General features: G+C 40.0%; 1 protein-coding gene and 1 long non-coding RNA gene across 6 annotated transcripts in view; one reads left to right on the top strand and one right to left on the bottom strand.

The window, feature by feature from the left end:
- LOC135104416 (glutamate receptor ionotropic, delta-2-like) overlaps positions 1–15,369 on the bottom strand; it is a 16,977-nt gene extending 1,608 nt beyond the window's left edge. The window contains exons 1-10 of one of the 5 annotated variants that reach the window (XM_064011819.1): positions 15,220–15,369; positions 14,777–14,881; positions 10,992–11,149; positions 4,553–4,765; positions 3,812–3,901; positions 2,996–3,158; positions 2,488–2,641; positions 1,736–1,857; positions 1,101–1,196; positions 37–168 (exon numbers count right to left, since the gene is read on the bottom strand). In XM_064011819.1, the coding sequence (XP_063867889.1) occupies positions 37–168; positions 1,101–1,196; positions 1,736–1,857; positions 2,488–2,641; positions 2,996–3,158; positions 3,812–3,901; positions 4,553–4,765; positions 10,992–11,149; positions 14,777–14,794 (1,146 nt within the window). In that variant the 5' untranslated portion in view covers positions 14,795–14,881; positions 15,220–15,369. Of the gene's footprint in view, positions 1–36; positions 169–1,100; positions 1,197–1,735; positions 1,858–2,487; positions 2,642–2,995; positions 3,159–3,811; positions 3,902–3,946; positions 4,046–4,552; positions 7,525–10,991; positions 11,150–14,776; positions 14,882–15,219 lie in introns of those variants that run through there. The other 4 variants (XM_064011820.1, XM_064011821.1, XM_064011823.1 and 1 more) reach the window with 4 other exon arrangements.
- Positions 4,629–18,438, top strand: LOC135104417 (uncharacterized). Its single transcript, XR_010270430.1, has 3 exons — positions 4,629–4,767; positions 15,701–15,731; positions 16,473–18,438. It is a non-coding gene; the product is annotated as an uncharacterized LOC135104417 (long non-coding RNA).
- The last annotated feature ends 8,975 nt before the right edge of the window (positions 18,439–27,413 follow it).

Genomic DNA, 27,413 nt, shown 5'->3' with positions numbered 1-27,413 from the left:
TGCGTGTGTGTGTGTGTGTGTATGTGCGTGCGTTACCTTCTTCATGGTCATCTTGTCACAGATTGCCGCGTACTTCCCGTCGCCGATGTCTTGCCTGAAGGTGTAGCAGTCGGTGATCCTGGCCGAGTGTCCGTCCCAGATCGTCTTGTACAGGCCATCAGTCGCCGTCTGCCAGCACAGAGGGCACGACTGGTGAGCTAATGTACTTGACTTCCTGACTGATTGTGTTGGTGATATTCTGAGTTTCAGGAGCTTACATTTTACGGTTAGCTCCTCATATATTCATTTATTTATTTATCTACTTATTTATTTGTTTGTTTCATTTATTCATATATTTACTGATTTATCTTTAGAGTGTAGAACATTTTCTAGTCTCCCTTATGACCTAAAATACGGAATCCCATATGTCATAGTGAGGAATGGTGTGTTTGTGTGACGACGCAGCGTGATTCAATACAAAGACCAGGGCTGGACACTGGTGGGGCGAGTGACGGATGGACCCTTCAAGTTTTCATGTGAAGTACTGAAGAGCGAGGCAGAATTCACTTGAAAAAATAGACAAACATGTGGATTTCAAGCACTTGTCATACAAAATAAGATCTTATCAACACATCATTTCATTTTTTTTTCTTTTTACTTTGATTACATATTTTTTTGTTATTATCACTCATAATGGATAGATGTTGGAAATACGTAGAGTGGTTTTGTTTCACAGAATGTGCTTTGGAAGTGTACTGCAAGGTGTTGTAAAGTCTTTACCCGTGTAGTCACTCAGCAGTGAGTTGGTGTAAAATGCGTTCTCTCTCTCTCTCTCTCTCTCTCTCTCTCTCTCTCTCTCTCTCTCTCTCTCTCTCTCTCTCTCTCTCTCTCTCTCTCTCTCTCTCTCTCTCTCTCAGCACCAATGTCTCTATCGTTAACATTAATTGTTGTGCATCTTTTTTTATATAATCGTAATGCTGCGCCTTGGTGTGTGTGTGTGTGTGTGTGTGTGTGTGTGTGTGTGTGTGTGTGTGTGTGTGTGTGTGTGTGTGTGTGTTGAACAAGCAGGCTGTGTTGGCGATGTGAGGGTAAGCTTGAATCAAAGAGGCAGAGGGACGCACGTAAAGGATCTGGTAGAGGAAGCCGCCAGACTCTATGGCCCAAGGGATGGCAGTCTGGCCCACAAGGTCCTCCATGCTGTCAATGGGCAACCGCACCTGCCATGAGATTGGTGTTAACACCTATGTCTGCTGATATACACACACACACACACACGCACACCCACACACACACACACACACACACACACACACACACACACACACACACACACACACACACACACACACACACACATACACACACACACACACACACACACACACACACACACACACACACACACACACACACACACACAGCATCAGGAGTCCTCCTGACGGCCCCTTCCCTTTTAACTTGCCCATTATGCTTGAAAGGAAATGTAATCAAATATGATCTTAATGTAACATCAACAATGAGTAATTTGTTATCTGTTCTGTCTAGCAATGCATCAAATTCATCTGGTGTTTCCATTAAGTTAATGTTAGGGAGCAGGGGGCAATCAACGTCCTTGTAAAGCACCAGCAGTCCTGGCGGCCCTTCCCTTTTAACCTCCTCAAGGCCCATTAGGCATCGGTGCCGCATAGGGGTTCCAGTCCGACACGGGGTGACATTGCCAGTCAAACGTGTTGGCAGATTAAGTGAGTGTGCTGACCAGGGGCACGGTGAGCATGGCGGTGAGGGTGCTGGAGAAAGAGGAGAGGAAGATGAGGCAGGCCAGCAGCCAGGCTGCTGTCACCACGCGTCGACTCCCGCTCAGCGGCATCCACGGGTTGCCTGCAATGAATAACTTTCAGCCACGCTGATGAACTCGATGCAGCATGGCGAGTGTTGCGTGGACAGGCGGTGAGACTATTTATTAGAAGAAAACACGCGGGAAGGTAAACAGGAGTGAGGTGTGGATGATGAATATTGTGCGTGGCTGATAATTATGAATTTGATGGATTGTTCCCTTCTTAACAAAACAAATATCATGTATGAAATTTATGATGATTGCACATTTGACGGGAAGTGTTCCCTGATGTATGATTATCAAACAAAATTAATATTTAGATTATTAGTTTAGTTACTGATAACTTTATAATTAGAATCTATAGTATTGCGCAACAATTTTTCAAGGTTTGTAGAAGGGAACCCTTCATCTGTTCATTGAACCTGTAGAAACTCCTTCACTGTCAAGCAATTAGAGAACTCCCCATCACTCATCGCAACTAATGACGCATCGCTGTGGAAACGTCATGGTGACAGTAGACGTAGAGAGCTTTAAGCAGTTCGTAAATTTCTCTCTCTCTCTCTCTCTCTCTCTCTCTCTCTCTCTCTCTCTCTCTCTCTCTCTCTCTCTCTCTCTCTCTGACACACACACACACACACACACACACACAATTGAGAACTGTGCACTCAACTAACTCTGGCTGGCAAGCGTCCTCACTACCCACACCAAATGCGATCTCCGGGTATTCCTTGTCTCCCGCTGTTCTCCTTGCGCACTGGGGGTGAGATGGAGGAGCAGGACCAGTGCCAGCCAGATGAGGGCAAGCGCACCCAGCAGACACAGCCACACCTGAAAGAAAAGAAGCAGAAAGGTGTGGCTACGTTGAGGAACAATACTTTTTTGTGTGTGTGTGTGTAAAGTTGTGAACTGCGATGGAAAAAAAGAAATTCTCCATTATAATATGTTCAGTCCACGCCTGTCGTCTACATAGTTCAGTGTGTGTGTGTGTGTGTGTGTGTGTGTGTGTGTGTTTAGAACTTGACAATTTACTGCAAGGTCATTACAGTACCAACACCCCATTGTCATCATCATTCTCTCTCTCTCTCTCTCTCTCTCTCTCTCTCTCTCTCTCTCTCTCTCTCTCTCTCTCTCTCTCTCTCTCTCTCTCCCTTTCGTCACAGCACTCAGCACGGGGCGCCTCACCTCCCACGTGAAAGGCCGCACGAAGGCGAACAGGTCAGTCTCAATCCTCGGGCGGCGCATGAAGACGCTCTCGTAGTCGATGAAGATTGGCTGCGTGAACTCACATGCGTAGTGGTAACGTTCCCAGTTGAAGGCGAAGGGACCCAGCGCGAAATCCACCTCCCTGACGCACACAAACACACACATCTTCACAAACACGCGTTTTTAGAAGCTTCCCTTAAGGCAACATAAAAATTTCAGTATCATTAATCAGCGTGGTTCGTCCTTTCAGTAGTTGTGCATTGAAGTGAAGTGTATCATGTTCTAAAGGTTTTAAGGCAGCTGCAGGAGGAGGATTTATTTACAAGGGACCCCCGTTGCATACCAAGGAAGGAAGCAGGGAAGCAAGAGACCCCAGGGCAGTCCTGAGTCTCTATCACATTCTTTCCTACTCTCGTATCCTTGAATAACTGGCGTCCTTTTGCCAATAGGTTCTCACTCACCTTGCTCTCCGTCTCGTCTTTCTCAGTTAGCCAAGAAAACACCGCCCTTTGGTTTTCCTTTCCGTATTTCCAGATATCATTGCGTTAAACCGTAATTCTCTCTCTCTCTCTCTCTCTCTCTCTCTCTCTCTCTCTCTCTCTCTCTCTCTCTCTCTCTCTCTCTCGCCAGGAAAAGTCATCAATACTCTTCTTTTACCTGCTTTCCATACGTATTTACTTATGCTCTACTTCATTCTGAATAAACATTTTTCATAATCATTCCTAAACTTCCTATTGACTATACTGCTGAATGACCAGAGAGAGAGAGAGAGAGGAAGAGAGAGAATATCCTCACCCGCGCTTCACCATGCCCAGCTGACCGACCCACGTGCCGTTCGGGTAGCCCACGCCCCACAGGCCATCCGGAGGTCGCCTCAGCTCGTACCTGTGTAAACGATCGCTACCTAAGCCGCCTGACGAATACACCTACCGCCGCTCATCAGGGCCGCTTGTCGGGGTGAATAAGTGTAGGCAAGGGTGACCGATTGGCTCCTCACTGTTGTCTTGTCAAGTTGCAGTGAGGTCTTGTCTGTTTGAGTTTTAGATAATTTTTGAAAGGTGTACTGAAGGAGAGAATCGCGGCCAGCCCTCTTCTGATGAGTTCTGAGTTTATATATATATATATATATATATATATATATATATATATATATATATATATATATATATATATATATATATATATATATATATATATATATATATATATATATATATATATATATATATATAATTATGAGTATTTGAAAGTGTTAAGTGATCCAAGGGCTGAAGAGAAAGTTGAATGAACACAGTTATTGATCTTACACCCAAACTCAAGTAAACTATTAACATATTTAAGTATCAGAAAATCTATCTTCCCAAGCTATATATATATTTTCAGTATATCACTTTCTACTTTCACTATAAAAGAAACCGAATTTATCATATTTTTGTCTTTAAGTTCAAGCTCGACTGTCCGAGGCAAACAAACAAAGCTTTATTGATACCTGCTTCGAGTCACGTGGCGGAGCTTCGTAAAATTATTCCAACTCACGTGAAATTCATGGTGCTGGAGAGAGCTAGTAGGATGTTGTGCATGATGCCTGAGTAGGTGAGGCTGCCGGTGTCCTGGTTTTTCGTGATCCTCAGCCAAGGTACCCACTGCTCGGCCGCCACCCGCAAGTGTAAAGCGCCGCCCCCATCCTGATCCATCATACCGCCCTCCAGCCTCCGTGCGCCGTCCTCGTGTTCGCTGTTTCTGCTGCTTCTGTGAGTAATTGTACTTGTGTCTGTGGTTCTTCATGTATTGCGCCGTCTTGACTACACTAATGAATGGGCCGCCTCATGAACATCTCTAAACACACACACACACACACACACACACCGTAGTAGTGTAGTAGTAGTAGTAGTGTAGTGGTTATCACGCTCGGCTCACAACCAAGAAGGCTCGGGTTCGAATCCCGGGCACGGTGATGCAAATGGGCGAGCCTCTTAATGGTGTAGCCCCTGTTCACCTAGCAGCAAGTAGGTACGGGATGTAACCCGAGAGGCTGTGACCTCGCTGTCCCGGTGTGTGGTGTGTCAGTGGTCTCAGTCCTACCCAAAGATCGGTCACTTTGAGCTCTGAGCTCTTTCCGTAGGGGAACGGCTGGCTGGGTGACCAGCAGAGGACCGTAGGTGAATCACACACACTATTGATTCCCTGTACGTACATCTTTTATATTACGCGGTGTGAAGAAAACAAGCATCACAAAACTATGGAGTAGTAATCAGGCCAAATGGAAAAGCAAAGTGCAGTACTCGTACATCACCATTAGTCAAATGTCCTGTCTACACATATTCTTTATTATAATTCAAACGAGAAGGAGGCTAGAAAAGGCAAAGAGAAGAGATAAATACGAGGTGGACAGTAATATGGAGAGGACAATGGGAACAGTGAAGAGGTTAGTGGGGCGCGTGAGTGTGTCTCACTAGGTCAGAAGGGACGAATAACATATGTGGCGGCAGTGAGTGTGGGAGAATGGAAATGAGTAAACGTGACAGGCGGGTTAATGGATTGAGAGGTGTGTGTGTGTGTGTGTGTGTGTGTGTGTGTGTGTGTAGTGAATAGAGTTCTACGCCTATCAACAAATGAATTTCCACGAAGACGTGAAACTACCTCCTTCTTCCCTCTCACCGTTAGAGGCTGGCGGCAGTGACTGTGCTCTTAGCGGTTGCTTTTGTTGCCTGTGTTAAAGACTTGCTCAAGATACTATATGTATCTTGCCTGCAGCACACACACATATACACACACACTACTCGTTAGCTTCTTGTTGGTGGTGGTGGTGGTGGTAGTTTATAGTATCCCTCTTTGAGTGAGGGATACAGGGACTGTCTGGAGCCCGTCAAAAATATCGATTATCTTATAAGAGGTTTAGCGTGGCGGCGGGTATCTCTCGCACACGTTTCATCAGAACAGGGAGGAAGGGTTACAACGATGACTTTTGCTCCCCTGTCCTCATCCGTGCCCTGATAGCGGTGTAGCTGGCGGTGTATGTTCATGGTGGCTGGGCACCGTAACGCGTAATGAAGGAGAGGGTGCCTTCCTCCGCTAGGCAGTGTGGGCAAGGCTGTGACTGTACCGCACATAGGTAACCAAGTCAGAGATGAGTTACAGAGGTTGCCACACTCGGAGCGAGGCGTGGCGGAAAGTGGGGTGGTTCGCGACTGGTGGCTGTGGCGTACATCGCCGCTAACCTCAACTCTTCCTCAAGTGCAGTTTCGAACAGGGAGCGAGTCGCAGACAAAGCACCCCTGTCCACTGTTTCTTTATGGAGGAGGCACTTCTGGGAATAGTGAAGGTGACCTCAGGTCCTTGGTTGGCAATCTGAGCTGCTGCGTCTGCTCTTTCATTACTAGACTCCAGTGTGTCCTTTTATCATCAGCTTGGTGGTAATGTCTTTTCTTGTCACTTAGCAGGCTGATGTTCACGCCAACTTAGATGGAGAAGTTTTCACTGTTGAGAGAACAAAAAGAAGACTCGGTGTGAATTGTGTAAGAAGTTTCAGCCTCACTTGTACTACTTCAGGCTGTGATTCTCCGGGGAAGCACAGCTGGGGAGTCCAGCTAGTAATCCACAGGAGCAGAGGTGTACACGCTCACACTTACTGATCTTTACTTGATGTGTGTCTGTATGCGTGTATATTTATGTGTGTATTATGAGAAGTCTGAAATAAACTCTATTAATACATAAAAAAATTTAAACAAAACTAGTGAAAAGGTAAATCACGATGTATGTAACTGTGTGTGTGTGTGTGTGTGTCTGTGTGTGTGAGAGAGAGTGTGAAAGCATTACGTAGTCCTGCAGGATACATCTGGTCTCGGCCAAAATACAAGTTTGTACAAAGGAAGGCGGTGGGATACAGATGGATACATTTTATACCAAGAAAACTTGTGTGGTCCTTGATGAGCCACAACAAAGAGCGACTTTATGGCTTCTGACAACATATTTGTCATGATTATTTATTCTTTTCAGATAGAGAGAAATATTATCATGTCTAGTTTCTTGGAAGGAACAAGGTGCTGGCCTTGTGCTGTTTCTTCTGTGTTGTGACGTATTTTTTGCAGGGAAATACTGTATTTATGATTCAATTGTTCTTTACGGTGTTTTGTACTATTTTGTTATGCTGTGGAATCACTAGTGCGATCTGTTCTGCTCGTGGTCTTTACGTGCCATGTGCATATTGTTCAACATGTACGCGAGGACGTACAGACCTAAACTGCAAACTACGAAACAGATACTGAGAGGCAAAGGTCGGCTTGAAGTCGCGTTTTATAGATTAAGCAGGAGTGAAAATCTCCAATGCTGCTTGCTGTGCATACTGACACTCACACACACACATTCCGTTGGTGTTGATGGAGTGTCATGCACGACCTGCCGTCCATGATCATGCTACCCCGTGCAGTGCATGCCAATGATAACACGTTTTATCACCTCGGTCACCAGAGACATTTTTTTCAAAACAGCCATATGATCCCAATCAACTATATGATCAGCTATATGATCCCAATCAAAAGAATAGCAAGTTATGTTTGATAGTGATAAGTTTGCGTGGTTTGTATATTTTGCAGAGATACAGGTATTATTACTCTGTGGCATATGCTAAATGACTACATTTTACCAAGATTACATGAGGAGTCTAACAACGCATTACGTCTCTGCCTAACACTGCCCAGTGACCGAGACTAGTGTAGTAGGTATTGCTGATGTCGTGTAGAAGAGTGTTGGTGTTGTTTTACGTGAATATACTGAAAATAGAATGAGTTAGAGTGTAAAGGTTGACAGAGAACATGGTGAGAGAAAGAATACCTATGAATCAGATCAGCAGACCGTCAAAGTTAGTTATTAGCGTGACGCTTAAAAGGCGTACACAGTTCAGTCTAAGCTCCGGGTTTTTGGTGCAAGAGTGTCTCATGACACACGTGGTGACGGAGTGCTGCAGGAATCCACGAGGGCGACGAGAGTGCTGAAGGGGGGAAGGTTGTAAAATCCCTAATCCCATGTTAAATTGCCGATGTTCAACTCGTATCCCCTCCCTTATTTATTGACCAATTTCTTTCATTTAAAAAGCATTTTAATCAGGAAGGATAGGATAACAATGTCTGCTATCGTTTTTCTTGTACGATAATTTATTTGTTTTTATTTATTTATTTAATTTTTTTTTGTTCGATGAAAAATCAAAAAGATTTTGACTTTCAAATATTTGTCTAAAATCAAAATCAACTCCAAACAAAAATTTCGATAGCAGACTTTGTTCGCCTCTCATAATTTCATAAGCTGCAATACCCCATACATGTTTAACAGGAATAACAACGGAGGAGATCATTTTTATATGCCAAAATATGTCATTTTGAGATATCGCGTCATAAAGTTTAAGGGGTGATTATAATTCACCTATTGCAGCCAGGAACTTGAAATTCACATGATATATATATCAGGATATGTTAAAAAATCAGACATAGTTTCATTTAGTTACTCCGATTTGTTTTGTACATAGGCCTAAAGCGATTCATGATTTCACACTTAATTACCGGGGAGGAAGGGGGAAAACAATTTTTGTTATTTTTCGCCATATTTCTTAGTAAAAACCAGTGTTTAACTGTTTAGAATAAATGAAACACTAATGCTAAAGATATCTGATGCAGATACATTGATTATTTGCTGGATTTGCGAAAAAAAAAAAAAAAATATATATATATATATATATATATATATATATATATATATATATATATATATATATATATATATATATATATATATATATATATATATATATATATATATATATATATATATATATATAATTTTATTTTTCGTATATAAATCTGAGAAAAATAGTTAAACCTAAGATTTCGTGCTCTCTAATGTTGTCCGCAGTGAGAACCGTAGATTTTCATAAGAGACTTGAAAAATGGGTGTCAGAAAATATGGGAATAAAAGGGAAAAAAAAAAAAAAAAAACATCATACATGACTCGCGGCGGGCGAAACCGTGGAATTTCATGATGGAAGACCTCATTACATAAGAGGAAGAATTTTTTTCTTATCAAAACGTTACATATATCAAAAGAAGCGGAAAAAATGCAGTAAATTATATATATATATATATATATATATATATATATATATATATATATATATATATATATATATATATATATATATATATATATATATATATATATATATATATATATATATATCAGGTCCGGATCGTACAACCCCCCCCTCCTCAAGACTAACTAATAGAGAACTGATTGTTAGATTAGGTAAATTTAGGCTTTAAAATGGAAAGAGAAGGAAAATAAGTATGAGAATAAAACGAATGCACAGAACGCTGATAAATGAGATGAGATAGGAAGAAACTCGCGTGTCTGTCAGTAATTTATGCCTTATAGAATTTCTTGCTGAACTTATAAATTTTCCAAGACGTCAATGATATTCCACCATTTCTATTGACTTTCATTGACACATACATCATCATTACGCTCTTTCAGTCACAGTAACTGGTGTTGTGTACTTTATGGAATGGCTCCATGTATAGTTGAGGAGCTCTTTGTGTGCCGAGCAAACAGTTAGTGGAGCTCCTTTGGTAGAGGGCGGGCCTGCTGTCTTACGAAACTCTGTGAGAAAAATTGCAAATGTTCGGCAGTGACGAGGCCTTTTAACACTGATGAAGAAAGTATTGTTCGAGAGAACCCAACCGCAACAGCATGATTTTCTTAAGAATATTATATACATTCGACGTTTGTTACGAATATTATTTGCAATCGACGTTTGTTTCCTTTCATTTACTATTTATTTGTTTGTATATTTGTTTATTTATTAATATCTATTTTAGGTGACCCACAGTGCTGCACCCATTAAGAGAAAGTACTTGTTTTCATACAAGGTGTAACATAAGTTTCTGCGGTTATTGCTACAGGTAATTTAATCTAATTCGAAAATTTTCTATGCACATATACTCGTACATTCTGAGGCGTTGTGTAGCCGTGGTGTGAAATTCAAATGTGGCCGGTGACAGATACAACGGTCGGGGCGGGCGGACAACCATGGCGGGATGCGTAGACCTTAAAGTAAAATGTATGGATGTGGTGTTTCTCCGCCATAATTACCCGCCTGGCCCGGCCGTTGTATCTGTTGCCAGGTCACACTTGAATGTCACACCATGGCTAAGCAACGCCTTACAATGCATATGTGCATATAACATTTTCCTCTATTAACATTAACCGCTACTGTCACCTCTGGCAATATCCGCAGAAACTCGTATTACACCCTGTATAGTGAACAGTTTCAAACATATCTATAATTTCTCGCTTACAGCTACAAAGCAGCGTTTGGCAGAAAAACAACCAAAGTTTGAAATTGTAAGTTGTAATTTCTAAATTGTAAACAGTCCCCTTAATGATTAGCAAATCTAGTAGGATAGCTATTCTCTTTATGGTCAACGAGGACTCTCAAACATCTCTTAATTACATTCAATCATGGCAGAAGGCCCCTACTTTGCATTGCTGGCAGTGTAGAAATTTCATATATATATATATATATATATATATATATATATATATATATATATATATATATATATATATATATATATATATATATATATATATATATATATATATATATATATATATATATATATATATATATATATATATATATATATATATATATATATATATCGTGCTAATTTATTTATGGAATAGACAACTACTTTTTTTGACGAGGGACTGAAAACCAAAACTTTTGCTGATTTGCATAACATTAGTCATCCCTCTAACGTAAATCATCTTTTTTACATAATGGAAATTCCTTAACCAGTGAGAAGGAAAGGAAAGTTTGCAAGCTCCCACTACTTAATATTTTTTTTTATTTATTTATTTATTTTTTTTTTTTTTTAGTACTTGTATGCATTATTTGATCTCTGTGGAAATATTTCTTTCTCACCTCCTCGTGTTGGCGGCGGGGAGAGGCAAGGCGGCGCTGGCGCTGTGTGGACGGGTGTGTGCGTGTGTTGAGTGTTGGCGGTGTTGCTTCAGAGGCGAGTAACTAGAAGCTGCCTTGTTCCTTGTGTGTATATCCAGTGGTGCTGTACCCCATGTGACCTGCGCCACACACACACACACACACACACACACACACACACACACACATTGTACTTTTACTTTTATTGTATTTCATAGCCTTATTTGTGTTTTTTTTTTCTTTCACATTTATCACTGTTACATAACTTTTAATTTCGTTGCATGCACCTTATGTACCTGTACTCACTGTTCACATCGAATGTATAGTTTCGTTATTTGGCTACCTGGTAACACACTAAGCCATTAATTATTATTATTATTATTATTATTATTATTATTATTATCATTATTATTATTATTATCATCATGAGGAGGAGGCAGTAGACACCTGCCGAAGCGATAATTACTCCCAGTGAGGTCTAGAGCACTGTTCAGGGGGTGCTGTGAACTTATCATTAAACCCAGCTGTGACCTCACTGAACGTTTCCCTTTGTGTCTCACAACACAAGGGGGCAGTCACAGCCTGCCCTCTAAAGACAACTCCCTTCCTCCACACAAAACTACAAGCACCTAATAACACACACACACCCTTCACTCAAAAAATTTTAAATCATCATGGCGACTCCTACATCAGTCTCGGAGTCCCCATCTGGGGAGGGGACCATAAATGTCCCCAGGTCGGACTGCCTTTCTGTCGACGACCCTAAGTGTCTTGACACCTCCCTCAACTTTTTTTTCATTAACTTCTGTAACATTCGCGGTCTAAGATCTAACTTTCAATCTGTAGAACACCACTTCTCTTCTAAACCTCATCTTCTTTTCCTCACTGAAACTCAGGTGTCTGAGGCAACTGACAGTAGCCCCTTTTCTGTTCCCTCCTACTTTCTCTATCCTCATTTTCGATCCAAAGCTGGATGCTGCGTTTATGTGCGCAGTGACTTAACCTGCTCTCGTGCCCACGCTCTTGAGTCTTCTGAGTTTTTCACCATCTGGCTACGACTACAGAGTCACTCTCAAACTAAATTTATCTGTGCTGTATACCTCTCACCTAACTCCTCTGACTATAAGAAATTCTTTGACTACTTAACTTCCAAAGTGGAGCACATTCTGACCCTCTTCCCTTTTGCAGAGATCTCCATTCTTGGAGACTTCAATGTTCACCACCAGCTTTGGCTTTCCTCTCCCTTCACTGACCATCCTGGTGAACTAGCCTACAACTTTGGTATCCTCCACGACCTAGAGCAATTGGTGCAACACCCTACTCGTATTCCTGACCGTCTTGGAGATACGCCCAACATTCTTGACCTTTTCCTGACCTCTAATCCTTCTGCTTAAGCTGTCACCCTTTCTTCTCCGTTGGGCTCCTCCGATCACAACCTCATATCTGTATCTTGTCCTATCGCTCCAATCCCTCCTCAGGATCCCCCTAAGCGAAGGTGCCTCTGGCGTTTTGCTTCTGCTAGTTGGGGGGATCTGAGGAGGTATTTTGCTGATTGTCCTTGGAATGACCCGTCTTTGTGTGCTGAGCGCATAACAGAGGTGATCGTGTCTGGCATGGAGGCGTACATTCCTCACTCTTTTTTTTCGTCCTAAAGCTTCTAAACCTTGGTTTAACACAGCTTGTTCTCGTGCTATACATGATAGAGAGGTGGCCCACAAAAGGTACTTAAGCCTTCCATCACCAGAATCTCATCCACTTTATATTTCTGCCCGGAACCATGCCAAGTCTGTTCTCCAACTAGCCAAAAACTCCTTCATTAACAGAAAGTGTCAAAACCTTTCAAGATCTAACTCCCCTCGTGACTTCTGGCATCTAGCCAAAAATATCTCCAATAACTTTGCTTCTTCTTTCCCTCCTCTGTTTCAACCAGATGGCACCACTGCTATCACATCTATTTCTAAAGCTGAACTCTTTGCTCAAACCTTTGCTAAAAACTCTACCTTGGACGATTCTGGGCTTGTTCCTCCCTCTTCTCCATCCTCTGATTACTTCATGCCACCTATTAAAATTCTTCGCAAGGATGTTTTCCATGCCCTCGCTGGCCTAAACCCTCGGAAGGCTTATGGACCTATTGGGGTCCCTCCTATTGTTCTCCGAAACTGTGCCTCCGTGCTTGCGCCTTGTCTAGTCAAACTCTTTCAGCTCTGTCTGTCAACATCTACCTTTCCTTATTGCTGGAAGTTTGCCTACATTCAAACTGTTCCTAAAAAAGGGTGACCGTTCTAATCCCTCAAACTACCATCCTATTGCTTTAATTTCCTGCCTATCTAAAGTTTTTGAATCTATCCTCAACAGGAAGATTCTTAAACATCTATCACTTCACAACCTTCTATCTGATCGCCAGTATGGGTTCCGTCAAGGCCGCTCTACTCAACTCTACTGGTGATCTTCTGGCTTTCCTTACTGAGTATTGGTCATCCTCTTTTAGAGATTTTGGTGAAACTTTTGCTGTTGTCTTGGACATATCAAAAGCTTTTGATAGAGTCTGGCACAAAGCTTTGATTTCCAAACTACACTCCTACGGCTTCTATCCTTCTCTCTGTAACTTCATCTCAAGTTTCCTTTCTGACCGTTCTATTGCTGCTGTGGTAGACGGTCACTGTTCTTCTCCTAAATCTATTAACAGTGGTGTTCCTCAGGGTTCTGTCCTGTCACCCACTCTCTTCTTATTATTCATTAATGATCTTCTAAACCAAACTTCTTGTCCTATCCATTCCTACGCTGATGATATCACCCTGTACTTTTCCACGTCTTTTCATAGACGTCCAACCCTTCAGGAGGTAAACATATCACGCAGGGAAGCCACAGAACGCTTGACTTCTGAACTTTCTAAAATTTCTGATTGGGACAGAGCAAACTTGGTATTGTTCAATGCCTCAAAAGCTCAATTCCTCATCTATCAACTCGACACAACCTTCCAGACAACTATCCCCTCTTCTTCAATGACACTCAACTGTCCCCCTCTTCTACACTGAACATCCTCGGTCTGTCCTTTACTTATAATCTGAACTGGAAACTTCACATCTCATCTCTAGCTAAAACAGCTTCTATGAAGTTAGGTGTTCTGAGACGTCTCCGCCAGTTTTTTTTTCACCCCCCCAGCTGCTAACTCTGTACAAGGGCCTTATCCGTCCATGTATAGAGTATGCTTCACATGTCTGGGGGGGTTCCACTCATACTTCTCTTCTAGACAGGGTGGAATCAACAGCTTTTCGTCTCATCAACTCTTCTCCTCTAACTGACTGCCTTCAGCCTCTCTCTCACCGCCGCAGTGTTCCATCTCTAGCTGTCTTCTACCGCTATTTTCATGGTAACTGCTCTTCTGATCTTGCTAACTGCATGCCTCCCCTCCTCCCGCGGCCTCGCAGCACAAGACTTTCTTCTTTCTCTCACCCCTATTCTGTCCACCTCTCTAACGCAAGAGTTAACCAGTATTCTCAATCATCCATCCCTTTCTCTGGTAAACTCTGGAACTCCCTGCCTGCTTCTGTATTTTCACCTTCCTATGACTTGAATTCCTTCAAGAGGGAGGTTTCAAGACACTTATTCATCAATTTTTGACCACTGCTTTGACCCTTTTATGGGACTGGCATTTCAGTGGGCATTTTTTTTATTGGATTTTTGTTGCCCTTGACCAGTGTCCTTCCTACATAAAAAAAAAAATATATTAATATTACTATGACACATATTGTAGACCATCACAGTACCTTCATGCATACGTACATGCATGGACAGAATTCAAGTAACCTGCCATAATAACTTTCGCAGTGTTCAGTGTTCCATGTTCTCCCTCAGTCTTAAACTCATTTGATCTGAAAAAAAATAAATAAATAAATAAATAAATCCGTCAGAATACTATCAGAATTCGTAAGGAGATCGGCAGCACATCATGGGTCTTAACACTGCGGGAGCCTCAGACAGATATGTAGAGAAAAATAGATATTTCATGATCCACAAATTACAGTACATGATATAATTCCAATAACTAGCATGGTCCAGCAAATTGCTCTTACACTGCGAACATTAAAAACAAATAAAAACATGAGAAGCATAGAAACACACACACACACACACGTAAGGCGCACACAGAGCAGCTAAACACACCATTAAGTACTTTTTTTGACTTGCACTGTACAAAGGGCATACGTACGTGCCATGTCTCAGCCTCGCCGCCCTGCACTAGCTCGCCCTTCACACACGAGAGATTTGCCAGGTTTCACTCTCCGTGTTATTGTGAAGGCCAAGTGCTTCACTCTTACCAGCTTGATGTTTAGGGTTAAAGGTTTTGTGGCGTCACGGGGAAAGGAATTGCCGTGAAAGTAATTATCGCTACATCTATTTGATAAATCATTGCTCAAGTGTGTGGATGTGTGTGTGGCTTATTTACTTTTTTTCTCTCTTTTTTTTTTTACGAGGCTGTCATTAACGTAGCGGTGGCGGGTTGGGTTGGCGTTTATGTTGTTGTTGTTGTTGTTGTTGTTGTTGTTGTTGTTGTTGTTGTTGTTTTCTTCTTATCATTCTTATTTTTTATTGTTATTCTTATTAATCGTTGTTATTATTATTATTATTATTATTATTATTATTATTATTATTATTATTATTATTATTATTACCCGTGTCTCTTACTTCAGGTACTGCATGTTAACACCTGATATGAATATGGTAAGTAGTGGTGTCCAAATGGTGAATTTGGAAAGTTAACGAAACCTGACATATCTAATATTTCACACCCTTGAAAGTGTAATAGGTCATGGATTGGGGAAAAAAAAAAAAAAAAAAAAAGATAGTAAAATATTTTTGCGCAATTTCAATTTTTTTTTTTTTTTCTAGACGTGTCTTTATTGGTGTGAATTCTTCAGTATAGCGGATATCTTGTATATGATACCGCGATTAGCTTCCTGCAAATTCCGCTGAGAGTGGCAGAGAACAGCAGGCTCTGAGACGCATATGCAGGTCGCGGAACAAAGCATTATCAGCCCTGCCAAACACCTCTCGAACATTATCATTCACATATGACTGGGACCTCTGCTATGGTCTGATAAACGCTGTTATTACTTTTCTTGCATGTTCTCATTGATATAAGAAAATTGGATTTATAATTGTCAGGAATTTACATATTTTTTTCACACATATTTATATCGATAAACTCTAATCAGTAAACATCATCGGCGCCAGAACTGTTGGTGCCAGAGAATCAACACTTCAAAACTCACTCCACATTTGTCTCTGAAAACGGTCCTCAGCTTTTGCTTATTTCACTTTTACTTTTTACCTTTTTTTTTTTTCCCCTTCTAACTTGGATGCACTCATAATTTCACTCAAAAAAAAAAATCAAATAAAATAAAAAAAATAATGATAAAAGACACTACGTTAAGGTAAGATTTTCCCAACGTTCTTTTACAGAATGTGAAACGAAGTGCAGGTGCTTGGTGTCTTTGTATTTCTCACCACTGACGAAGGTTACGTTTGTTGGACATCTTGTTTGACTCGAAGGTAAATGTTTCGAATCGCTGGGAGGACACTTGGTGCTTCAGGCCATCAAAGAGTCATGAGAGTGGTGGAACAAGACCAGCAGGAGATCACCGGTGACGACTCCCACCTTAATATTACCACGACCAGCCGCCGATCTTCCAGCTCCCGCACTTGACCTTCGACCCGGCTTACCAGACCCCCTCCCCCTATGCTTCACGCCCTCACCAGCTGCCGACGCATAACGCTGAGATCTTCCGAAGGAGTTGAGCCTCTCACGTATTCGTCTTTTTATAAGGTGATTGTCCCACTGTCTCTCAAGGTTCTCTTGTTGCTGATGATTATTTTGCTTTTATCTAATCCTTGACTCCGAGATGTTTACCTTCAAGCTACTTGCAGGCAATTCCCGTGTTGTCACTCACTGTCACATCTCTGAGGAAGCGCGTCACGTGCAGTTTGTTCTTAGTTTCATCACAGTAAGGTTTTTCTTTTCTTTCTTTTCTTCATTACGGCTTATACAGTCATCACTTCTTATAATGCATCAATATTACTGGATCAGAGAAATCTCCATTAATATGATAATAAAGGCTGGATCAAAGAGGAGCTGAACTATTGTGCTCGTGGGCTGTCTGTGCTCATGATTTTCGTTCCTCGTGTTCGTCATTGACAGGAAACATTTGAAATACTTTATTATCCCTACTATAGCAAATACCTATACTTGAATACACATCAATGTAATGTGTAGCCAATCCATTTGAATCTAATGAACATGAAGAAGAGATAACTGTAAATAGTTTTTTTTTAACATTGTATAAGTAATGAGGAGTATCTGCAAATAACATTAACAAAATTCTAATAACAAAATAGAAATAGCTAGTATCGTTTTTAAAAGAAGTTAGTGTTAAAAGTGTTTCGATTTGTTCGGGAAATGAATTCCATATTTTTTTGGCCTGAATAAGAAAAGGTTATTAATTGTTATTAATTCTATTCCATATTTTGCGTGCGTCATTTTCAAAGTTTGAAAATAAGGCCGTTACGTGTCCATATCACAAGTGGTGATAAGTAAACTGTACAGCACACATATACATATGCTCACATTTGTAGACTCTTGTGCTTGAGAACTGAACTTGTGTCTAACTGCAATCATTGGTAAGTGCTGACATCCAGTGGTGGTGTGCTTCCAAACAATGTCTACAATGAAATAATCATGACTGGTTATCAAACATACATAACTTGCACACACACACACACTCACACACACACACACACACACACACACACACACACACACACACACACACACACACACACACACACACAGCTGTGAAGTCTTGATGATCTTTTATGAACATCCACAAGTGTGATATAATTCTGCACAACAGCTGTGCTCGTTGTGCACATATCGGCTACATGATGCAAGTCCGCGCCGCGTCAAATATGGAGCGAAGAGCCAGACAGAAACTCGCCCTTAGTAAGAGGCTGTCAGGCGGGGATCACAGTATTATTCCCTTCAAACACTCTGTCTGTTGGCCAAAATATATATGCACACAAACATGCACCTTGATACAATGACATGAATTCATGAGGATAAAAGTAGACACAAGTGTGTGTGTGTGTGCGTCGACGATTTGGACGGCATGATATTACCAGTTGAGAAGGTTGGTTTTGAATGTATCTAAATAAAGGAACACAGCAGAGGCTAATCACTGTAGTCACCGGTACCTTATCTTCCTTTGTTTTGTCTGAGTGTGCGATGAACTTTCATCACGCGGTCGTTTCTTATCACTCCACTACAGTGCGCTGATAACCACTGGCTGACCATGTCAGTGTTTCGACTCACTTGTTGCTCATCACACTTCTCCTTCCTAGCACAACATAGCTTCATTCCGTACAGTTGCCGCTGTTATGGTTCTCTCTCTCTCTCTCTCTCTCTCTCTCTCTCTCTCTCTCTCTCTCTCTCTCTCTCTCTCTCTCTCTCTCTCTCTCTCTCTCTCTCTCTCTCTCTCTTTTATATATATATATATATATATATATATATATATATATATATATATATATATATATATATATATATATATATATATATATATATATATATATATATATATGTATATATATATATATATATATGTTAAAGCCAGGGAGCACATTTTCTTTCAGGCAGACGAGGTTGAATGCATAGGCAATTTCTGTATATATATATATATATATATATATATATATATATATATATATATATATATATATATATATATATATATATATATATATATATATATATATATATATATATATATATATATATATATATATATATATATATATATATATATATATATATATATATATATATATATATATATATATATATATATATATATATATATATATATATATAACATGCCTGACTGCAGATGTTTTTAAGTATTAGAAATTTTGTGCCATCTGAGAGAAGAAATTCTTCCATTCCTTAACGACTCAGAGATAAGTAACTACTTGTTCTAGGAGACTTTAACCTCAAACAGTGCCCTTGTGATAGAGCGCCACAAATATTGCCCTCTCGTAACGCATTATATAGACGCCGTCACACCAGTACCTTTATGTTGATTTTTTTTTTTTCGTCATTTATCTGGTAATCAACAGTTTCTTAAACTCAGCTCATCACATACGCAACCTTTCGTTCGCACTGTTCGGTAACTGACACGCAGGCAAGCAGTCGCTTCTCTGCTTTTAAATGTATCTTGTCAACCATAGACGATCAAAAGTTAAATAAATAGATAAGTAAAATAAATAGATAAAATAAAATGAAATAGATAAATATATAAATGCATGTAGGCGTTCATGGGTGGCTCCTCGTAAAACAGAAGCCTTCTTGAGGCGCATGTCATCTTTTTGGTCCCAGAGACAGCAATGGCCCGGCATGCCTGGTCAAAAAACTCCTCTGAAACGTGGCAACTGAAAATGACTTATTGCGTCTTGTGTGCAGCAGGGCTGATCATTCCTTTGTTTCTAGGACAAAAGTATGGCTGAGAAATTAACACCTCAGAGATGTAAAGGCCACACTGTCGGCTGTTATAAACCCACAAATTAAATGCATCGTATTGTTAGTCAATTCATTTGATATTTCTGAAACTCAAAGATGTATTTAATCTTATTTTACAAAAAATAGTATTTCATTACCGATGTTTACCTACTATCCTCTACACTACATTTTTACTTGACTATGAAAGTTGACAATAACTTACCTCATGAAGACGATCACATCCTTCTGACTAAAGCTGACGGAAACAGCCAACGGAACGAGCAAAAGGCCACAGAAACCCCAGAAAAGTGCTAGCGAGACGGAGCCTAAATTATATGAATTATTAGTTTGGTCCCCTACATTCCAAAGCTGCAATACTCTCTGGCTACGTGTGTTATTGAGAGAGAGAGAGAGAGAGAGAGAGAGAGAGAGAGAGAGAGAGAGAGAGAGAGAGAGAGAGAGAGAGAGTGAGAGAGAGAGAGAGAATTTTCTTCACACACACACACACACACTCTCTCTCTCTCTCTCTCTCTCTCTCTCTCTCTCTCTCTCTCTCTCTCTCTCTCTCTCTCTCTCTCTCTCATGTAAGACCAAAACATGATATTCTAGGAGCTTAACTGATATCATCCTTATTCGCTGCAGAATCTGTAATCATCTTCACTTCGTCAAAATACTGTTCAATCCCATTACTGAATTATTTTCAACAACTTCTAGCCCGAACAGTTTGAAGGGATGGCTCGGTTGGCGTTCTCCTAGTGTAGGTTATGGGATGGTAGCATTAAACTGGTTCCCCTTTCCTGCGGTGCATTCTCGAGTGTGTGACGACAAAAACGTCTCTTCTAGTTATGGAAGTAAGGTAAGAACAAAGGTTTCACACACACACACACACACACCTGCTATTCAAGCGTGGCAGGTTAGAACACGAATTTTCAAATGTATCGGCATCTTATTTTCACCGTTTTCAACTGATCGTAAGTTAAAAGGATTTTCAAATGTTCTTCTATTGTTCCAGAGACAGTTTAACGAGGAATTTGCTTCATCATTAAAAAATCCAAGAAAATGTGATTAATCATCCCAAAGGTTCCGGCGTCTTCTTTCCACTACCTTCAACAGATCGTAAGTTAATAGCAGGTTTCAAGGGTGGTTTCATGATTACAGAGATAGTTTAACAAGGAATCTGCATCATCAGCGGAAAACACATTATGAAAACCTCACTTATCATCCGTGTTGTCGTTGAAAATGGCCCGTACGAGAGAACAAGCTTTTCAAAATGCGTGTGATGAAAGGATGACCATAAGTTAAGCATTGGTTACCTCCGTTCCTCGCTGACAATACAACTCAGGTTATTGACTCTCGTAGATCGCAGGTCCTGTCCCACCTTGTCATCTACAGTAAAGGCCTCGTTCAGGTGTTTTTATACCGTTATTGGTTGTATTTGAAGTCACGTTATTTGTTGTGATGCACTGGTCTCATCTCTCGTATTTATCGTACTCTCTCTCTCTCTCTCTCTCTCTCTCTCTCTCTCTCTCTCTCTCTCTCTCTCTCTCTCTCTATCTATCTATCTATCTATCTATCTATCTCTATCTTTTTATCTGTGTTCCGTTTTCTTATAGCTTTCTATATTATTCATCTGTTTTTTACCTTTCCCTTTTTTGTGTGTGTGTGTATTTCCAGATCCAGACAAGACAGACGCGTTTTGCCTCACAGTACTTCCCCGTCACGTGAAAAACAGCAGCGTATGTGAACTTCCGGTGACTAATAAGCGCCGAGGGTAGCACTGTATTGTTGTCAGGGCCGATTAAATATCTCAGGCGAGGTAGGCGTAAATCCATAGAACTGTCACTGCATGGGTGTGGAGGAAAGTATAAACAGTAAAAGAAAAAAAAAAAAAACATTCTAGGTGAGGAAAATCAAGACACCTCAGGAGATGCATTGGTTCCTCTTTTGGTTCTCCTACTCCTATTATATTTTCTTTTTTTATAGAAGACATTTGAGTTCGCTGTGTTATTTCATTTATCCCCCCTTTTTTTTATTGGTCGAATTCCTTGATACATAGCAGAAAACGTTACTTATATAATTATTGTGTTGCTGTGTTACGTAAGCCAGGACAGCGTAGCCGCCCACCCAACAGGACCGGTTCTAGAGATGAGGATGAAGATAAGTCCCCCAACCCGGGCCTTCTCTCCACCCTGAACCCTCTTGCCCTGTCTCAAATTGTCCCTACCTGCCTCAAACCGAAACCTTTACGTCCTTACCAAGTTGTTTGGTTTCATTACACTATTACACTGCCTGAAGTACTAGATGAAGCCTAGTTACACAATGAAGGAAGATAGAGGTGTAATCCACTGTTCTCATTGTTTGTGATAGAAGTTATATGAATGCTTGAGGGTACGATAACGCCCCGTATTCAAAAACGGTTTGCACTCTCATCCCGATTATTTTGAAAGGCCACAGAGATGATTAGCCTGGTTCTCAAAAGTACTTCTCCCGTTGATAATGAAAAATTCTTGTTGATATATTACCAAAACCTTAATAACACCTTTAAAAATCCGTGTAGCTTTTAAAAAGTAGTAGAGGTGTGGCGGAGAAGTGTTTCAGAATATAGTTCAATGTGTTGGGCATATATCGAAGGCTTTCGTTGCTCTATCATGCTAACCTTGCTTGTTTAGCAAACCTGTAGAATTACTTAATGTCCTGCCTCTCAAACATGTAAACATTACCGAAGCAAACGCACCCAAAGTAAATAAACTACCTACTCCGACAGTTTGTCATGACTCAAATGTTGACTTGCTGTGGAAAGTGTGATTATGAAAAAATCATGCCTCGTTTTCTCTTCTTGATTTAATGACTTTTATAACATTACTTATTATCTATTTAGGTATATATTTTTAACAGTTTCATGTAATAATATTTTTCTTTGGCAGTTTGAGGTGATAACCATACGGGATTTTTAAAACTTTCTTTCCTTTTCTTTTTTCTTTGTTTTCTTTCTTTCAAGTCATTTGGTATTATTATTATTATTTTTTTTTTTGTGTGTGTGTTTCAGACGAAAACAGAATTTCTGTCACAACTATTCCCTCTTTTTCAATGACACTCAACTGTCCCTCTCTTCTACACTGAACATCCTCGGTCTCTCCTTTACTTATAATCTGAACTGGAAACTTCACATCTCATCTCCAGCTAAAGTAGCTTCTATGAAGTTGGGCGTCCTGAGACGTCTCCGCCAGTTTTTCTCACCCCCCAGCTGCTAACTCTGTACAAGGGCCTTATCCGTCCATGTATGGAGTATGCTTCATATGTCTGGGGGGAGTTCCACTCATACCGCTCTTCTAGACAGGGTGGAATCAAAAGCTTTTCGTCTCATCAACTCCTCTCTTCTAACTGACTGTCTTTAGCCTGTCTCTCATCGCCGCAATGTTGCATCTCTAGCTGTCTTCTGCCGCTATTTTCATGCTAACTGCTCTTCAGATCTTGCTAACTGCATGCCTCCCCTCCTCCAGCGGCCTCGCAGCACAAGACTTTCTTCTTTCTCTCACCCCTATTCTGTCCACCTCTCTAATGTAAGTGTTAACCAGTATTCTCAATCATTCAACCCTTTCTCTGGTAAACTCTGGAACTCCCTACCTGCTTCTGTATTTCCACCTTCCTATGACTTGAATTCCTTCAAGAGGGAGGTTTCAAGACACTTATCCTTCAATTTTTTATTACCGATCTGGACCCTTTTCTGGGACTAGTATCTCAATGGGCTTTTTTTTTTTTTATTTATTGGATTTTTGTTGCCCTTGGCCAGTGTCCTCCTACATAAAAAAAAAATAATAATAAATAAATAAGTAAATCTATTAACTCGACACAACCTTCGAGACAACTATCCCCTCTTCTTCATTGTCACTCAACTGTCTCCCTCTTCTACACTGAACATTTTCGGTCTCTCCTTTACTTATAATCTAGACTGGAAACTTTACATATCATCTCTAGCTAAAACAGCTTCTATGAAGTTATGCGTTCTGAGTCGCCTCTGTCAGTTTTATCACCCACCAAGCTGCTAACTTTGTACAGGGGCCTTTTCCGTCCATGTATGGAGTATGCTTCACATATATGAGGAGTTCCACTCATACCACTCTTTTAGACAGGGTGTAATCAAAAGCTTTTCGTCTTATGAACTCCTCTCCTCTAACTGACTGTCTTCAGCCTCTTTCCCACCGCTGCACTGCTGCATCTCTTGCTATCTTCTACCGTTATTTTCATGCCTGCTACTCTTCTGACCTTGCTGACTTCATGCCTCCCTCCCTCACTGCACAAGACTCTTCTTTCTCTCATCTCTATTTTGTCCGCCTCTCTGATGCAAGAGTTAACCAATATTCTCAATCATTCATCCCTTTCTTTTGTAAACTCTGGAACTCTCTGCCTGCTTCTGTATTTTCCACCTTCCTATGACTTGAACTCTTTCAAGAGGGAGGTTTCAAGACACTTACTTATCCTGAATATTTTACTAACGCTTTCGACTCTGTTCGGGGACCGGCACCTCCGTGGGCCTTTTTTTTTTTTTCGTTGCAATTTTTTTTGTTACCCTTGGCCGGAGCCTCTCCTATATAAAACACACACACAAACACGTAAAATTACCCGGCGTTGCCTGAGTAAAATTTGGCTCTCCAAGGCACGGTTACTTATGCTAAGTCAGTCGTTTGTTCGCCAAAGCTATTAACCAAACGAAGTTTACTCTATAATAAACCTAAAATATACGTCTGTTTACTGTTGTGCATGTCCTTTGTCGGTAGCCACTGACCTGGCGCCACCATTAAGAATTGAGCTACGGTGACAGATTTGCCTGAATGATCTAACGGTTTTGGGTTGGAAGTAAACAAGGCAGCCTATGTCACTCTCCGGATCAAGGGAAACTCCTACACCAAATTTCTTCGCAATCAGTTCAGTAATTTTTCCGTGAAAAGCGGACACACACACACACACACACACACACACACACACACATACACACACACACACACACACACACACACACACACACACACACACACAAACTGTTTTTTTTATAATATATATATATATATATATATATATATATATATATATATATATATATATATATATATATATATATATATATATATATATATATATATATATATATATATATATATATATATATATATATATATATATATTATTTCTTGGTATTTAAAACCATTAATTTTAATGAACGTAATTACTACCGGACGATTATTTTCTACGAAGAGAGAGAGAGAGAGAGAGAGAGAGAGAGAGAGAGAGAGAGAGAGAGAGAGAGAGAGAGAGAGAGAGAGAACATAGAACACAAGAGCATAAGAAATAAGGAAAGCTGCAAGAAGCCACCAGGCCCCGTATGAAACATACCCACCTATTTCCACCTATCATCCACATCCATAAATCTGTATAAATCTTCTGTTAAAGCTACCCAATGACTTAGCATTGACAGCCTGATTACTGATTCCGTTCCATTCATCTACTACTCTGTTTGTGAACCAATTCTTTCCCATCTTTTTTTAAACCTAAATTTTTCAAGCTTGAACCCGTTATTTTTTGTTTTGTCTTTGTTATTGATCCTAAGAATTTTGCTTACGTTCCCCTTGTTATAACCCTTATACCACTTAGAAACTTCTATCATGTCCCCTCTTAACTTTCGTCTCTCTAAAAGAATGTAAATTTAACAGCTTCCATCTTGCTTCGTAAGGAATGCTCCTCATCCCCTGTATCCTTTTAGTCATTCTCCTTTATACTGATTCTAATAGACTTATATCCTTCCTGTAATATGGGGACCAGAACTGCACAGCGTAGTCTACACGAGGTCTGACCAGCGCCAAATATAACTTTAATATTAGTTCGGGCCTTCTACTGTTAACACTCCTAAAAATTAATCCTAATATCCTATTTGCCCTGTTTCTGGCCTCTATGCAATGCTTTCTTAGATGGAGTTCAGAGCTAACTATAATTCTTAAATCATTTAGAGAGAGAGAGAGAGAGAGAGAGAGAGAGAGAGAGAGAGAGAGAGAGAGAGAGAGAGAGAGAGAGAGAGAGAGAGAGAGAGAGCATAAATTAGTGTTTACAATTATGTCAGTCATAGTTGCCACCAAGTGTGTGTGTGTGTGTGTGTGTGAGACAATCAAACTATTTTGAAAAAAAAAAGATTAAATGATAAAAGCACTAGAAGAATAAAATAAGATCCTAACCCCACAGGAAGGAGTTCCGTCTGTCAGCAAGTGAAGTTAAGCGCACTTGGAAAAATTAAAAAAAAAACAATAGGACCTGACCACAAATCGTTCAGAGATCGAATCTGTTTGGGAGTGCAGTGAATTGGCACATGTAGTGTTAGACCTAATGGACAAAATATATCGGCAAGAATCAATGCCAGACAGCTGGAAGAACTGTCTAATGGTCCCTGTATACAAAGGAAAGAGTGATATACAAGATTATTATAACTAGCTAGCTAGCAATGCATAAAACTTATATTGCATACAATGAAATATATATATATATATATATATATATATATATATATATATATATATATATATATATATATATATATATATATATATATATATATATATATATATATATATATATATATATATATATATATATATATATATATATCAAGAAAACGAATAAGGAGGGAAATCTTAAGGAATTAGGAGCAGTTTGATTTTGTCAGAGAAATGCACAGTGGATATATATATTTTTTTTTTTCGAGTCAGACAAGCAATGGAGAAACATAGACAGAAAAGAAACTAAACATAGTATTCACTGATCTGGAGAGAGGCAGGACGCATGGAAATGTCTGGGAGAGAAGGGGATCTCTGAAAAGTATGATAAAATATAGTATAAGATATCTATGACGGAACAAACACACAAATAAAATTTTTTGTCGGTAATAAAGATTAATTCAAATTGAAGCTCAGTCTGCATGAAGGACTACAGTACATCTTTGCCGCTTAATATTCAGTCTTGTGATGGACGTCATAACTTCGTCATCTAAGAGACCCTTTGCAGTACTGTGTTCGCTGATGATAGTGTGCTGACAGATCTGGTCAGAGGAAGAGTTAAGGTGAAGTTGGAAAGATGACATCATTTGAAAATCGATGCCTGAAAATAAGAAAGGTAAAGACAGAGTAAGTATCTGTGGAAGGGAGGAGACCAGAGTCAAGGAGTGGAACTAGGTATAAACGACATATTTCAGATAAAAATTGACTGAGGACCGTGAAATCAATCATTTAATACAATGCGCGTGAATGAATTGAAGAACATCAGGAATTTTGTGCAACAAGAAGGTGCGAGGGCAAATGGAACGTTTAAGAAAATGCTTTATGGGGCAGAGACATGGCCCAAGACCCAAGAACGAAGACTGAAGGTGGCGGAGACGCGGATGTTGATGGATGTGTGAAGCTAGAACAAGAGAATTGATTGTGTCAGAAGTATGACTAAGCAACGAAAGTTTCCAAGGAAGTGCAAAAGAAGTTTACAGTGATTTGGTCATATCATGCGAAGAGAAAACCATGGAGGTGGAGGGAAGAAGAAAATGGAATGATAATATAACAAATGACATACTGGAAAAAGGGGTAAGGGAATAGGATGCACAAGACAAGAAAAAGTGGAAAAGGTTAGCAAGAAACAGCGATCCCATATAGAAATGGGTTAAAGCAAGACAAAGAAGGCAAATTAGTACTAGTATACCTATTAACGAGGTTTGCAGGGTGTGTTGTTGAATGTAGGAGATGCCTAATATTGAGGAGGTAATTCCATTGAAAAGCAATTCGATCATACGAGTGGCTCATAAAAATCAATTTCAGAGGCCACTGTGA

This window comes from Scylla paramamosain, chromosome 10 (genome assembly GCF_035594125.1).
Source record: "Scylla paramamosain isolate STU-SP2022 chromosome 10, ASM3559412v1, whole genome shotgun sequence".
Taxonomy (NCBI): Eukaryota; Metazoa; Arthropoda; class Malacostraca; order Decapoda; family Portunidae; genus Scylla; species Scylla paramamosain.
Note: the sequence above shows the minus strand (reverse complement) of the source record. Positions and strands in the feature narration are given on the sequence as shown.